The 16,720-nt window shown below is 41.8% G+C and overlaps 3 protein-coding genes across 4 annotated transcripts in view; 2 read left to right on the top strand and 1 right to left on the bottom strand.

Moving 5' to 3' along the window:
* Nucleotides 1–16,720, bottom strand: part of RASSF6 (Ras association domain family member 6) — a 72,117-nt gene that overhangs the window by 33,645 nt on the left and 21,752 nt on the right. The gene's annotated exons all lie outside the window — the stretch shown is intronic.
* Nucleotides 5,367–7,102, top strand: LOC103762612 (interleukin-8). The gene is made up of 4 exons (XM_008929289.2): nucleotides 5,367–5,430; nucleotides 5,605–5,740; nucleotides 6,418–6,501; nucleotides 7,072–7,102. The coding sequence occupies exons 1-4, from the start codon at nucleotides 5,367–5,369 to the stop codon at nucleotides 7,100–7,102; spliced, it is 315 nt and encodes a 104-aa protein (XP_008927537.1).
* On the top strand, nucleotides 10,116–13,266 carry LOC103762624 (interleukin-8). Its single transcript, XM_008929302.2, has 4 exons — nucleotides 10,116–10,199; nucleotides 10,940–11,078; nucleotides 12,018–12,101; nucleotides 12,698–13,266. The coding sequence occupies exons 1-4, from the start codon at nucleotides 10,136–10,138 to the stop codon at nucleotides 12,771–12,773; spliced, it is 363 nt and encodes a 120-aa protein (XP_008927550.1). The 5' UTR covers nucleotides 10,116–10,135; the 3' UTR covers nucleotides 12,774–13,266.

Here is a 16,720-nt window from a genome sequence, read left to right as displayed (position 1 = left end):
TTCCTCCAGAGAGCTAAAGCTTTGGGAATAAAAAATGTCTGGACTTACACAAGGAATTTGAGGGTGACGAACTCCTTTTGGCTCCCTAGGAGCTGTTCTGCTTTGCACCATCTCACTCCCTCTGAGTTCAAGACCTTGTTCTCTTCAGATTTACATCCAATGCTGAAGAGTGACTCCGCTGATTTTAATTTATTCCGGATTTACACCAGTAAGTGGATGATTAGAACTGCAATACTCACAGAATACAGCACAGGGTTGTTAATTCTGTTTTGTTTATAGGCTTGAAAATACTATAGTTTTGGTAAAACTGTCCTTATTTTATCCTCCCCCCTCAAGTAGGTAAAGGCTACCTAGAACACAAGCTCCTAGTTTTGGGACAGATGAGGGGATATGGGCCGGCAAAGGGGAGGCCAGGGAGTCAGGGAGGGAGTATAAGCAAGTGCTACTCCTAAGTATCTTCTCCAGTCCTTTCCTTATTCTCAACTACCGTTTCTGCTCAGTCCTAGAAGTCTTGGTCCTGTTACATTAAATAAAATATTTTTCTGAGTAACTCTTTTGTTCATGTATTGTAATTGGTTTTCAGTCACTTATGATGATTAATGAATAAAGCTATTTGTTTAATAAGAAAGACAATACATGGTGCATACTGCAATACTGGGAAGTCCCTGAGCAATCCTACTCCAATTAGTTTTTTCTTAAAAATGCAAGTAATGCAATTAAACCGCAGTGGTCACCTTATTCCTTTGAAAAGGTTGCTGCATGTTGAGTAGCCTGGACATCCTGCTCATGCTTCAGGCAGCATCCTGTCTAGTTCTTCTTTTTCTTCCTTTTCTTTTTTATTTTTTCCAATACAACTTCCCTTTCTGGAGATGATTTCATTTCCTATGCAGTTACTACATGGATGGGGAAAACCCGGGAATACACCAAGGCAGATATTTTCCATCAAAGCTGATCAGCAAAAGGCTTTTCACTGTATTATGGATCAGCCGAAGGGCACAGTAAAAAAGGACTGCAATTTTGGATTCCTTCAGACTGCTGAAAAATGGGAATCAAATTCTGAGTCAACCAGAAATGTTCTTCTGGTAGCTCAGGGACTCCGCTGAAGCAAAGCTCAGCGCTGCCACTGGTGAATTTTAGAAGTCCAGCTGCAAGGCTGGAGTATGAAATGCACAGCACTAGGATCCAGAACAGCCAGCAGGATGAACAATGGGACAAGTAGCTGGCTAACAGAAAATTCAGGAGAGAGGAAGAATTGCTAGTGATGGGTTTAGGTGTGTTATATAAGTGGGTATTGCTGGACTACCTGTCTGTGCTGCAGGGACGTGCCAGGTCCTCTCAAGACACAACTCAAAAGTGCCTCTCCTGCCTGTAAAACCAGAGACTTCACCAGCAGTGTAGGTGGAAAAAAACATTCACCAGCATAGATGTTGCAATTGTGCTTCTCTGCAGCAAGAATCATGGGCCACACGGAAAATACAGGAACTGGGAGCATCACCTCCTGCACTGTGAGGAAGTAGTGCTGCGGTACAGCAGAGCTCTGCCTCTCATCCTGGTTCTCAGAAGACCGTGCAATTTTATGACTAAGTAATACTTTCTTAGAACACTCACACAGTGACCTTTGTAGCTCCTGCCCAGTGCCCAGCACTTCTGGAAACGAACAAATGCCATTTCCACCCTTGTTAATGGTGGTGAATATCAAAGATAGGCAGCTTCAGGAAGAGGGGAGGAGGCAGCCCCACAAATTTCAGTGACCTTCTCCTGAGAAGGAGGGCTCGGCAAAACAAGTTAGGTCTGCAGAACTGCATGTTAACTAAACAAAAGAGAATGAATAGTTTTGGAGAGGGTTGACTCAGACACTGCTGAAGCTCATCAGAAGGTAGATACTAAACGTGGATCTCATGGTTGCACTTCTACTTACAGCCCTTTATTCCATGTCACTCTTATAAAAGTCATTCAGTGTGACAGTTGGCAAACTTAAAATCTTGGGAGGGCTGTTGCTATCTAATAAAGGAATAGTTAGGGAGAAAAGACATAGACTTGTGGTATTTGTCACTGTAAGTAAGTTCTCTGTTTGGCCCTCTCAAGTCAGATAGATTTTGCATACAGGGTCATGGAAGTATAAAAAAAAATATGAAGAATTTGCCTGCAGGAGATCTAAAGCTCAAGCAGGACTACCCTTTCCTGCTGAATCAAATACTCTTTCAAAAAACCCCAACAGGTCACATGGACTGACTCAGCTGCTCAGCGATTTCTAAATCATCTTTTACATCTTTGAATGTAAAATTCCAGGTATGAGGCATGATTTCTAAAGATACCAGTGAACAATCATTGAGGGAGATGAGGACAAGGCACTACAAGAGATTCCCCAGGGGAAAAAAATTCTTCACTGCTCATGTGAGCATAAGGAAATGTAAATTTTGTGGGCACTCACAAGTCAGGGAAGGTTGGGCAGGAGCACACAGAAAATGATCTGAGAAACTCCAGTGTTTTCACTCTGGTACCTCTCCTGCCCTTTGTTGTGCAACAGCATAACTGAGGTGGAAGCCTTGATAAGTGGAATTACCGAATTTTACGCCTGTTGTAGCACCTCCAAATTGATTTGAACTACTGCAGCACATACCAGTTTGCCATGTGATTTGGACAGGGATTTTGTACCACACATCAGTGACCAAAGTTGGACATATGAGAGTCTGCATTTCTCTGTGTCATATACTGCCAATAAGCTCATCAGTACTCAGAAATCTTATCACTTGCTGGCTGTTAAGGCACTCTTATGCCAAGAAAAGTTCTCAATAACTGTGTTTATGACCCTTATGACAAAAGAAGTGTTTATTTAGCAGGAGGCTACCAGATATTGTTTATGAGAGTCATATTTAAGGCTTAGGAATGACTCTCTTCAGTCAGAAACTGTGTGCACTACAAATCCAGCAGCTTTTAATTCACCCGCCTTGCATCTCCAAAAGTAGGTCCTTGTAAATTAATAACAGCAGCTCCTCTCTTTCACCCAAATCACACAGTTTACAATAAAACACGTGATCTTTTCATACAGAGTTCATCTTTCTGATTCTCTCCGCAACCACAAGAAGAATTTTATCTTTGTTGACTCTGAGCTTTTTGCAAGCCACTCCTGAACACTCTGCTCACTACCTCTTTAATTACAAGCCAAAGCACAGCCTCCAGAACAGTGCTCAGTTGTCCTCACTGCTCCATATCAAGGTTTGTTATACAGTCATCATTATGTTATCTATGATAAACGTAAAACACCTAAGCCCCTTCTTTACATTTGAGTAGAAAGGCACAAGAGCCACAAACATCTGATCTGTCTGGACCAAGAAAGCAGAAATAACAGTTCCTTAAAACGCAACAGGCAGAAGGTTTTGCACAAAGAAGACAAAAGGTAAAAGCTTCATTGCATGTAGAGTACAGAAACAACAATTTTGTCTTTGAGATAATGAAAATCAGTGGGGAAGTTAAAGAGGAATAACAGTTTTCTGGGTTTATTTGGAAGAGAATTCCACACTCCTCTGGCAATGCAATTCATCCTTGCATGCAGGCCAGAAGACATTTCCATTGATGCTCCAGCTTGCATTTCTGTAAACAGCTTGTTGTGCACGGAAATAGCATGTTAGGGGGAAACAAAAATTCCAGAGGCAGGAATGAACAACCCAATCTGTGCTGCTCTCAGCAGCTCTTTGTAAAAAGAGATTGACCAGGAATGTGATAAAGGCCTACAGAATTATGAAGGAAGTGGAAATCAGGGATAAGGATCAATACCTACATCACGTTTCCCCCTAAAAGAATCAGGAGGCAGCAAGTGAAACCAGGCTCGTAGTGGAAGACTACTAGGGATGAGTGTCAAAGACACTTCAGCGTTTTCTTACGCATTCCTGGACATCTGCCGATGGCCACGGCTGGAGAGGACACTCACCAGGCAGCCCCCTGGTGTGACACACACGGCTGTAATTAGGTGCTGATGTGCCCTGTTAGCTAATCCAGCTGTGCTGGCGGCACGCTGGAAAGCGGTAGGGAAACCACGGGCTTAATCCCAGAGCTGCAGTTCTTACTAGGCTATTATTCAGAACACATCCTGTAAGGCTATTTACAGTCAGACACTGATAGATATAGTAATAGTAAGTGGAATTCAGTCTGGCATATGGAAATTTCTAAGTCCTTCATGATCACTCAGAGAAAAAATAAGCTACATTCATTTATATCTGGTCCTGGGCTTTGTTCCTTTGACTTCTCCATTACGTGGCAGAGGAACAACAATGGGATTCCTTATTGTTTAACCCAAATAAAGCCCACTTGTGTTTTAGTATTTGTCTATATTGCTAGTAAAAATGGTTGTACATCTCAGATTGTATCTGAATAATCCTTCTTCATGATCCCATCTTCACTTTTCCTTTTATTTTATTATAATTAAAGAAACTTTCTTTTCACAGAGTCAAATTCAAATTTGAAAAAGTGGCTCAATTTATTTCTGAATCAGAATCCTGGAGCAGCTTTTAGAACTTTCCTCAGCCCAAATTCAAAGCAGCAAGGAGCTAAGAAGTTTAGGCTTCAGAAGAGGCAGTCATGCTCAAAAAAAAAAAGTCACCTTAGGTTAGGCAAAGTAATTCATCATGTCATAATAACATACTCTGTATGTTCTCAGTGGTACAACAAAGTCAGTCTGGATTCTGTTGCTTATTAGGCAAAGCAATTCATCATATCATAATAATATGTTCTGTAGGTTCTCAGTGGTGCAACAATAAGTCTGGATTCTGTTGCTTATTCCAGTGATGCCAGATTTGAATTTATCAAAAAACATACTGTCAGTGTTTCTGCAGATGTCATCTCAGAATATAATTATTTTTTAATATAAAGTAATATAAGGGCAAGGGGACCTAGTATCTATCATTTCTACAATTATTACCTCCTAGTTCTAGCAAGTCTTAAAATGAAAAAAAAAAATAAAAATAGAAGACTAAAGACACACAGATGGAAAATAATGGAGAAAATGCCTTCCACCAGTGGAGGAAAGTCAGAAAATTATCACAAGAAATACAGAATTACAAAGCCCCTAGAAACTCCACACAGGGCAATTCTTTTTGTCTTTACTCAATGAAGTGCTTTGTGTTAACGAGAGGGGATGTTGTGGCCATGAAGGGAAAGGGGCTTGCCCATTCACCTGTGACTCACTGCACAGCAGCATCTCGCAGGTTCGGAGTTTCCGTGGCTGTGATGCTGCAGGGCACAGGGCAGCCAGGCAGGATATAAACACGGGCAGCCCCAGAGCACAAGCACTCGCCATCCCGGGAGCTGCCCGAGCTCACCCCACCACAGAACCAGGCCCAGGCGACTCGAGGAACACACACTCTTGCATCATGATGGGCAAGGCTGTGGCTGCTGTCCTGACTCTGCTCCTGATCTCAGCGGTGGGAACACAAGGTAAAGGAACCCCTCCTAAAGCTCTCCTGTCTGATGGCCAGGGCAAATGCTGACAGGGAGAGACTGTGCTGTCTGACCAGCGCAGCAAAGAACTCTCCTAATGCTGTCAGCAAAAGGAACATGTTGTGCTTCCAGCGGAAACAGTGAAACACTCCACCTGTTTTTGTTTTCCAGGTAACGCCCAGGCACGGTCAGCCATTGAACTCCGGTGCCAGTGCATAGGCACCCATTCCAGGTTCATCCATCCCAAGTTCATCCAAAACGTGAACCTCAGCCCCAGCGGACCTCACTGCAAGAATGTTGAAGTTATGTAAGTGCTTTTGCAAAACCCTCACAGTTACTTGCCATGAAGGAAGCAGATTTTGTGCTCAGGACGGTGTAAGCGTTCTCTGAAGTGATGTAACCAGCCGGCTGGCGCAGCTGCTGAGAGTGCAGAACAGCAAACTCACGGCCATCAGGCAGCAGATTACTTTCTAAAACTCTGAATTCCACCAGCACGTGAAAAGATAATGCACAGAGCCATTCAGAGCAAGTGATCAAAACATCAGCTTCAATGGTTGGGTCAAAAAAATGATCACCCTTCTACTCAAGTCAATGAAAAAAATAGCATTAGCATAGAAATCATATAATCTGGTCATTGTCCAGAACTTTTACTGTAACCAGTAACAGTACAATTTCTGAATCAAGATGAAAAGATTTAGCCCTTCAGTGAAAGACCAACACAAATACAAAGCAAGTTGGCGAGGGAAAAGAAGCAGTTTTGAAAAGAGGGAGAGTCCTGCAAATGGTTTAATGCATCGAACAAGTAGATATGAGAAGATATGAAACCATTTAAAAAACAAAACTATGCTAGACTACAGCCTCAATTGATAGAGCTTAAAAGGGGAACATGTCAGTGTATACCCAGAAAGATGCTATGAGACAAAAGTGACACTGCCCTGGAGTTCACTAAGTAGCCCTTTTCCCTTCCTTTCTTTTCTGTTGCAGAGCTACCCTGAAAGATGGCAGAGAATTGTGCCTGGAGCCCACTGCTCCCTGGGTGAAGCTGATCATCAAGGCAATTCTAGACAAGTGAGTCATTCCTTCTCAATGAGCACAACTTATCGAAAACCGGTATTTTAATTGAGCTACCAGACACATACGGTGTGCAGTGCTCCAAAATTCTGTCTCCTCAGGCCCTTACTACTGTTTGTGTTCACTAATTGTGACAAACACTGTGATTGCTTTGAGCTTTAATTATAGCATTAACTACTGAAGCCTTACTGTGCCACACATCCCACTGGAATGTAACCTTCATCTCTCCTAAAACAGAAGCATTTTGAGAACCTGCAGCACAACTACTCAGGAAATCCAGGCATTAGCTGATTGGTTTTCTCTTGCTTGCAGTGGTAGAAAGTAACAATCAGCTTTTCAAACTAATGGCCTTTAGTTACATGGGAGATAAAAATCAGGCTTCATTTGCCAAGTGAAGCATCGAACTATGGAAGTCCACTGCCAGTGAATATCTGTGAAAAGGTCATGATGCACCAGTGTCCCTCAGGTTCAGTTACAGTTTTTCAGGGGCCTGGGCACAGAAGCACAAAGTGGTGGACTTCAGTTGATGCCAGCAAGTCTTACCCGTTCCATCTTCTTTCTTTCCAGGGCAAACCCCAAACCTGAGACGGTGTCCTAAGACAGAGAAGAAAAATGTCCTAACTCGTCCAGCAAGACAAAAATAGGAGAGACACTCACCCAGCTTCTGGCAGCTCCCCTTCTCCTGCCTCCTACGTTCACCCTTTAACAGCATCTAGAATATGGATTCCTGCTTTGTAGTTAGTTGACAACAGTACTTTAAGTCTTTAGGTAGGAGTGACACCCTGACAAGCAGGCAAAAAAATGGCTTGTGAAAGGGTACAGAGACGATTCTGGATTAAATTTTGCTAAACACAGCTGGAACAGTGCAGTGCATGCATGCTCAGCAGAGCTTTCACTAAATGACTCCTGCCTTTTTGCTAACAGTTTAGGAAAAGACCAGCAACTCCTTCTCTTTAGCAAATCATGGACAGGTAACAGCAACTGTACCTGGGTCACTGCCACTCACAGTGGGCTACTGGCCAAAAAGGGGAGCTTGCAGAATTGGGATGTCAAAATTCTGACACATCAGGGTTTGTGTCATCATTTTCAAGATATTATTTATAGTGAATTAGTGTTGTGAAGGTATAAACATATATTTTAAATCCACATCTTGTCTAGAAAAAAGCACTTTATTTATACATGTATTTCTATTTATTTTTGCATATTTATTTCCTTTTGCATAAGAATGTAATTTATCTTAAAGGTTTGTTTATTTATTTATTTATTTATGGAACTATTTATGTTCATGTGCCTAATAAAGACTTGTTGAAATGTTTTCACTTCAATACTGTGTCTTATTAATTTCCTTATAGAGAGCTGAAAAAAGAGGAAGCATTTCCTTTCAGTTTGTACCACATAACGGGTTCCCAGAAGGGCAAGTGGTATCTGAGTTGTGGTGTCTGTGTGGTTTGCAACAACAGCAAATTGTTGTCTCTGGGGAGTGCATATAATTTACAATGGGAGGAATTATAAAAATCATCTACTTTCTTCCTCTTTTCTTGGCAGACTCAGTGTTTGCAGAGGTCTGGATGATAAAATTCCCAGGTAGTAATGAATAAATACTGGTTAGTCACAGAAACTGCAAGGCCATAGCAGTGTGGTGCTCTAACAGCACAGCAGCTGAGAACCTGACAATAAACAAGGGGTTTCATTAACTTAAATAAACAGGGAAATCTGATAAATGTTGAGGAAGTCACTGAGCCTCCTCCCTAATTCCAGTGAGGAGAATAAGGGGAAATCCTAAGAAACAGAGCTCCAATTGTATAGCCTCTTATCTACCTATGACACAACAATTTACATAGGAATGTTGGAATATGAGCAGTGAACACTTGAGAAATGGGAAAGTTGAACAAATATTTTGATATTTGTTTAGCTTTGGTCTTTTCCAACAAGGAGCCACTCCATATTCTGGACAATCAGTTCATGTTTGCTCATGGTGCAAGACATAAAGGGAGTTTTTAGCACTGTTTGAGCAAGCTCTTGTGCAAGAGGACAACCATTCTGACCATGCTTTGCTCCCTGTCTCCATATCTGCCTCTGTCCCACAGCACGGCATTGCACAGCCTGCAGACCTCAGAATGGGAAGGAGTCAAAGTTTCCCAAGGGGACAGGTTTTGTTCAGACTTGTCTTACAGCTCTAAGCCTCCCTGTTTCCTGAGGGATTTTTACAAGCTGACTTCTCTCAGAGATCCAGTTTGGAGATAAGCATGTCAGATACATCAGCCAAGAATGGGGAGAGGTGGGGAAGAACCACTTGATCTGCATGGCCGTAAAAGTACGGGTGTATCCTAAAGGACTGGCACCAGTTTTAGTGCCTTACAGATACAACACATCAAACCTTTGCCACGAGCAAAATCCCAGTCAAGTTACTGGGAGCTGAACCACGGCCAAGGAAGGAATCTTCTCAGAAACTCTTGTCCAAAATGTCAGCAATGGCTGACCTTTTGTGCAGGTCACCTGCACACCCTCTTCCTCTATAGGTTATCATCACTCACTGGTGAGACGTGATTCCGAGGCTGGCTAGAAATGATACCGTATCACATCTCTGTTCCGCGTGCAGTCACGGAACACCTTTTCTCAGGAAGGCAACAACAACCCTGCCGCTTCCAAAAATGTGTTTCAGTGTTCCTGGAGACTGCTAAGGGAAGCACTGAGGCTCTTTGGGCTTAGTGACTGCCTTTGTCAGACGTGGGCTGTTCTTCCCTGTTAATAGAAGTCACTTATGACAATGTGTTTATCTGCTGTTTTAAACACCTGTGATTATTCTAAATGCACGAGGTTAGAAAGAAAAACAAGCAACCTCCTAAGTGCTTATTTTAACCAGGTGTCATTACGTCCCTTTCTGCCAGATACTTTTCCTTTTCGTAATCAGAACAGATGAAAGTTTCAGAAGAGTTTAAGTGCCTTTGGTGATAATGCCTCAGTCATTTTAAGTGCATCATTTCCTGCACAGTGATTAGAGAAGCTTTTCAGTACAGAATTAAGCATCTAAATCCCTTTAGCCACACTGAAAATTACAAAATCCTTTCAGAGAACAATAGACATTAGGTATGTCTTGCCTTCATAAGTTACTGTCTAAATAACTTCATTGGATTCATATCAAAATACAGTAAGACTGGAATGAAAAGTTACTGCAATTATGTAGGGTGAAAGTTTTTGCACAAGATACTTAAATGTAACACAAAGAACTGAAGAGAAATTCTGTATTCAGAGAGGAGGAAAAAAGTCCCTTTATTTTGGCTCAGGGGGACATCTGGCAATGCTCTATAAATTTCCAAGTGCAAGCTCAGCATTGCTGATTAAAACTAATATCCCATGAAGAAGTGCAAACAGCAAATGATGGATAACAACCACAATTTAAAGGAATAATTTAAAATAAACAGCAGCAAAAGTTAGGGAAATTTGAAGTGCCATTGAATGGACTGCACAGAGATTTGGATTTCTTATGCAACACTCTCATGTGTTAGGAAACCTGTGTGTGCAGCACCCATTTGGTCAGCACTCAGGCTGCTGGGAGTGCACGCCTCAGGTATAAAACCTGGTGGGAAATAGCACCAGAGTGGGACATCTGTCAAGAAAACTTTGCACAGCAATGGATGGCAAATCTGTTGCTGTCGCTTTGGTTCTCTATCTGGTCTCAATGGCAGGGTCAGAAGGTAAGAAAATTATTTCTTAAAACTCAGGTAACTAATTAATAAACATACATATGCAAATGCAAGAGGGCTTAGATATGTCCATGATGGCTTTCTGCATCTTCAATAAACTGTCATTCAGTAGTCACAGGAATCATTTGTACCTGTTAGGATGCTTTCTGTCAGGAAATGAGTCTATTCCTATGCCATAATATATGCTTTTCTCCAGATTTTAAGAAGTGTTTGATTTAAGATAGGACCTTTTTTCCTAAATATGTCCATATATCTCTTCTTTTCCAAGTAACAATTTTCTCCTATTTGTGATTTTATTTTTGGTAGGCAGGTTGTTGATAGTGTTTCCTCAGAGTAAGAATTGTCCCATTTGCAGGAAAGAATAAAGAACATGAGCAGATGATCATGGTAGAAACTAATAAACAGTATGTGTACACAGTTAATGATGTTAACCCACTTTGTTCAAGTGATGCAATTTAGGTAGAACCTGGCCAGGTACAAAGGCACTATGAAAACACCTAAGTATTTTCACTCAGAGATCCAGCTTTAAATTCAAATACACCTGTACATCAACAGCCCTAAAAATGTGGCTGCTGATTTTGTGCAGATGCAGTTAATTTTATCCAAGTATCCAGCAAATCAGAGTGCTGAGGAACAAGAGTAAATCTGGCAGAAGGGAATACACATTGCTTCATAGCAGCAAATAAAGAGACTGTTCATGTACTTAGACATAAGTGAGTTTTGTTCCACAGGTAAGGCCCTGGAGAAGACCAACGATAAAGGATCCCAATGCCAGTGCATAAGCACTCATTCCACGTTCATCCCCCCTAAGACAGTTCAGGATGTGAGACTGAGCCAAAGAAGACCTCACTGCAAAAATGTGGAAATCATGTGAGCACTTTTGCTTAACAGTATCTTGCTTCCAACAGGAGGAACTGAATCTGCATTTCTCACTCCAGTTACGTACTTTGGGTGGAATATTTCCCTTCTGAAGCCTCAGAGAAACCAAGTGCCAGGAATTAGGGCCTCTATCCAAAGGAATGAGCTAATTCCCTGTCAATGTTACAGTCAGCTTCCAGACAGCTTTTTAAAACTCTCTGCTCATATCTTAATTATCACCAACATCAGAGGAGAGAATTAGATCCCCACAGCACATCCAGAGCTGTATCACCCAATTAGTAACTTAGACAATGAAGAATCAATCAAAGATACAATCTTGATGCTCTTGAGATGAATTCAAACGAATTCCACTGACTTGGTCTGCGTGAGGCAAAGTTTGAAAGGCTGTGAGTTATTTCCTGTGTCAGAACTGCACACAGAGTGCACACTCCCTGCGTGAGGAGTGCGGAATTTGGATGACATTCCACGTGGGCACAAAGTAAAAGATACAGTGAGCTTCATTTAAAACCACACCAGGAACTGGTCACACGAACTGGACCAATGCATTCAGTAAATAGAAGGGCTCTTTCACTGTGGTTTCTTAAGCAAATACAATCATACCCTCTCTGCAGTACAGTGTGGCATCCAGCTCCACCTCACTAGGAATTCGTAATTTCAGCCAGGTTTGGTCAAAAAATTAAGTTCCTGAAAGGTCTGCTAAACTATGGCCCCAGAGAGAACTGAAATCAAATAGAGAATTCATTTGGCTCATTATAATATTACAGCATAAACACCTATCTTGACATCATTCATAAAAAACCCCAAACAAATAAGACAAAACCAAACAAGTCCTTCAGTAACTTAATGGACAAATGGCTAAGAGACATTTCCAACCATTAGGAGGGTGGGAGGACCCCTCTGGCCCTAACTTCTCTGTTTCTCTCTGGGCAGAGCTACACTGAAGGACGGCAGGGAAGTGTGTTTGGAACCCACTGCGCCCTGGGTCCGGCTCACTGTAAAGGCTCTGCTGGCCAGGTAAGCTGCTTCCTTTACCAGAACACCTTCAGTGAAGAGCTAGTTTTAGAAGGCACATTTAATTTCTTGGCATGTAAATGTTCACCCTCTTCAGGCATTAGTATTTCTTTCCCACAGTTCTCTCTAAATCAATACTTCTACATGCCTGAGGAGTAAAATATTGTCCTAGCTTTGACATCTTTCTGTTGTATTAAGCCACCCAAAAGGCCACAGTTGTGATGCCCCTAAACCTCTGCTGAGACAGCACATTTGGGGTGTGATTGGCACTTCCAAAAATCAAACTCTGAAAGACTCCCTTCCTCTTTCTGGGTATAATTCAGACATGCAGCTGGCATTTCCAAGAGCTTTCACTGCTGTAAACAGGCACAGTCAAATCCCTACTTTGCACAAAGGCATGTGCAAAGTCCTTTCTGTTGGAGCAGTTCTTGGAGGAACACAGATTTTTCTTGACTTTGCACATATGTCAGCTGGTTGATACAGTAAAAATAAGTCCTTAACAACTCATGAGCATTTATTGCTCTCCCTGTAGCTTGTATTAATAATAATTGTTTCTTCAATAAATTTCTGAATTCACTTTATACTTCATCTAATTACAGGGCCAGGGACAATACTGAGCCACCGGTGCGAGAGAAGTCAAGGAAAAATACACCCTGGAGTTCTTCAAGGATATGAAATGAGAGGAAACACTTGCTGATGAGAATGCCAAGGAACAGATCCCCCACCTCTGCTACATTCCTAGAGTTGATTATTTTTCTTTTCCTGAGATAGCTGCTAAATCTCCATATTTCCTTTACTGTGTCTATCTCTAACCTTCTGTCTGTGATGGATCAAGGATTCAAGCTTAATGAATGTGTTTTAGTGCTGTAAGGATGAGAATAAACAAGATTAAATTAGTTACCCTTAAATGGCCTTACTTAAAGCAGAAACGGAATTAGCAAACACATGGATAAACACATAATAAGGAAGTATCTGTGTAGCTTGGAAGGAAGTAATTTTTCATGCACTTGTTACAGTTGTTGACAACAAGCCTAGAGATGTGGTAGGCCCCACAGGTAGAGTCATATTGTCTTTCTGAAATCCTTTCACAGCCCTCACCAAACATTAGAAATAATGAGGCTAAGAAAGAGGTCTTGGAAACGAATACGTAAGAGATGAAGTGCAGAATGAAAAGATCAGCTTTTATCAATAAAAGAACATCACCCATGGATTCCTACATCACTTTATGTGGGGTCCCATTTGGTCTGGCAGTTGCACAAGTTGTCTGGAAAGGTCACTTGCCATGAGTTGAAGTTCTCTGATGATGATGGAAAGACACGGCTCAACTATAAAGAACTGCAGAAAGACCTCAGGAGACTCATGGATGAGGTGACAAACTACCAGGTGAAATTCCCTGCAGGAAGTAGCCAAAGTGAATGACATAGGAAAAAATTACAAAGCTCCTATGAAACTAAGACATTCTAGGCTGGCCAGCAGCACACGGGAGAGAGATCTTGGGATGGTGCTAAGGGGTAAAATAGGAATATGAGATCAGGGAATGAAGAGAGTTTCTAAGTGACTTTAGCTAAACAGTATTTGACTCGGTGTACCTGCAGCACAGGTGTAAGAAAGCAAGGGCTGACACCTAAACTACCTCCTGCGAGGTGTTTCATTGTCTCATCAGCAGTTCCAAGTCACTGCCAGCCTCGGGGTGATGACTAGGAGTTCATGGTTTTCACAAGGAAGCTGCTAAAATTAGAGATACTACATCACCTGCGCTACTTCTAGTTATTGGGCTGGAGTTTCCACTTAAAGACAGAAAGATGCAGGCAGAGAGACACCTATACACATATATATCAAAAGAAGTTTAGAAATCATATTTCTGAAGAAAAGAACACATTATTTATTTTAATATAACAGGAAATATTTGGCCTTTTTTTTGTGTGTGTCTCATGTTAGCTCTACCTAACACTATAATAGACCATATTTTTTTGCTTTGCAAAAGGATTTTGCAGCTTTCATATTTATTTTATGTTACTGCTTAAGGGTCCAGGGAAATGTTTATATGACTAAACATTGGTTTCAGTGTCAATTCCCATTGATTCACTGTTAATTTCTTTCTGCAGTCAAAAGGCTGTTAGAAATGTTTTGTCTCAGTGATTTGCTACACATCGATGATGCCTGGCCATATAAATCTAATTTCTGAGACAGCAGGTTCTAGCAGCAGGCACCAGACCAGAGATACATGGTGAGAGCAATGGAGGACTCCAAAATACCATGAGTTCCCCGTGGAGTTCCATCTCCCGAGCCCCAGGGTGGGAGGTGGGGTTTGACCCCCACTGGCCTCTTGACCAAAGCAACTCTGGATTGAGATCTGAATCCATAAGTTGACCGAATACACCCTCTGTTCCTTCCTGCTGTTGCCCCTCAAGGTTTTGGTGACCAGTAAGATTTGACCCGTCCAGCAGCTTGAGATGCAGTGGATCAGCAGATTTACACATTACAGCTTTTCTGACAGTTCTCACTTACAAGAGTCAGACACGAACGTGTGACGTGTGTTATGGTCACTGACCGCTTCTAACTTAATCAAAAGTTCCTGGCATGAACTTCTTAAAACTCGCCATGCGTTTCCTCCCGCCGCTGCCAGATCTTACTTGCACAGTCAGAAAATGCTTCCGGCCAAACTCATGAAAGGCAAATGCAATTAAGCAATAAATGCAGCCTTCCTCTGGCAAGTAAAGCCCAGTTGCTGGTGCCTAACAATTCCCTAGGTGGACTTAGTATCTTTTCTGTTAATACCAGGTAGATAAAATTTATATTAATATGAATTTATTGATATTTACTAATATTTTATGTTAATTCTACAATGAATACTAATGTATAATTTTCAATATTACTAGATGCCTCATATTAACATTTGCAATGACTTCTCATATTGAATTGCATCAAATGAAACATTTCATTTAATCCACAAAAAATTTTTAAGTGAAAGCTACAAGTCAGAACTGACTGTTTTCAAACTGAGCTGAAATATATATAATAAATAAGTATGCAATCATATGAATATATAATTATACACTGTATTTATAAAAACATAAATTAAAAGGCAATCAGTTGAAAAGCCTGACTAAGGCTACATAACCATCTATATTTAGACATGGAAGTTTGAAAAATCCCACAAGCTGACCTAAGCCTTTCTCCTTTCCTTGCTATCACTTCCTCTCGTAGCAAGTCAAAGCCCGGATGACTAGCAGATATTTTGCTTTTTACGTACCTTTCCCTAAGCTCTGCCTCACTGTAAATTTCCAGGAGTGTTTGCACAACATTGTGTCCAGCTTCTGAGCAGCAGAAGGGATTATTTCCTAGCTCCTGTATTTGTCCCCTCAGCTTTCTGCAGCTCAAGTGGAATGGCAGGCGAATACCAAGCCCTTTGCAGAGCAAAGGAGGTGGTTTCAGAAGACAGAGTGAGATTTTTTCCTTGGGGAACAAGAGTAGCTGGTAGAGAGGACACATAGGAGCCAGGAGTTGACACTCACCTTGCACAAGCTCAGCTTGCACAGGTTGAACCCTCATTCCAGCAAAAACTTTGCCTCCTGGGCCTTGGGGTCTTGTGTGCACAACTTCTCAAGTGAGAGGTTGGAATTTGTCTAAAACAAGATAGATTCTTAATTTTCTTAGAGTAACTTTACCAGCCCAGGAACTGGAGTATTCCTCTGGAACTGCAGCTACTCAAACCAACAAGAGACCAAGGCTCAGCTTTACTGCATCCCTAGTGATGGTCTTGGTCACTGAAAAAGACCTGAATCCCCTTGTGTGGGGTGTGCTTTACTACATGCAAAGATCCCAATCAAGATCCTAAAATACAGCCTTTTGACTTTTGTGCTCAGTAGACAAGGTGATGAGTCATGAAAAACCACTAGTTTCCATCCTGCAACATAGAGAACTCATCCTATATCCTGCCTTAGAACACAGGCAAGGGAGGTATTTACTTCCTTTTCAGCAGTTTCAGCAATCAGACTATTGCATAAGTGTTGTTTTGTTCACTGCCAGTGTGGTTTTAACAGGGTTTAGCATGGAAGGTCTCTGCTCGCAGCAGTATCAACTCACTCAGTGACGTGATCCTTCAAAAGGAGCACCAATTCCATTTGCATCAGTCATCCCTGATGGCTGGCAGGGAAACACACGCTGCCAAAATCCAGTACTGGATTTGCAGTTCCCATGGCAGAAGCCTGGATAAGATCCCGGGCAAAGTGTTGCAGGGATGTAGGGAGAACTTGGGTGAAACATGGCACTCCCAGGAATGCACATTAGAAGTGACTGGCCTTCAGGCTTGATCTCAAGCCTCAACCTTTTCATGCCACTATTGTCTCTTACACCCCTTCACATAATCCCAATGAAACCGCAACATCAGCAAAAAAGTGGAGGGAGAGGAGATGCTTCAGCTCTCAGAAAACATAGTGGATTTACATTTCATTACAAACATCCTGCTATTTTAGATAGATACTCTTGGCTTGGGGGCAGGGCTAAGCATAGGTGGAGCAGGCTCTTTTGGCTTCACTTCTGACCTGGGGATTTCTGCAGATCCATTACTGCCACACGCAGGAAATAGCTGAGTGTGGCGGTAAGGAGGACAAGCACTCACT

The sequence above is a fragment of the Manacus vitellinus genome, unplaced genomic scaffold, assembly GCF_001715985.3.
Source record: "Manacus vitellinus isolate BGI_N305 unplaced genomic scaffold, ASM171598v3 scaffold_73_pilon, whole genome shotgun sequence".
NCBI classification, from domain to species: domain Eukaryota; kingdom Metazoa; phylum Chordata; class Aves; order Passeriformes; family Pipridae; genus Manacus; species Manacus vitellinus.
Note: the sequence above shows the minus strand (reverse complement) of the source record. Positions and strands in the feature narration are given on the sequence as shown.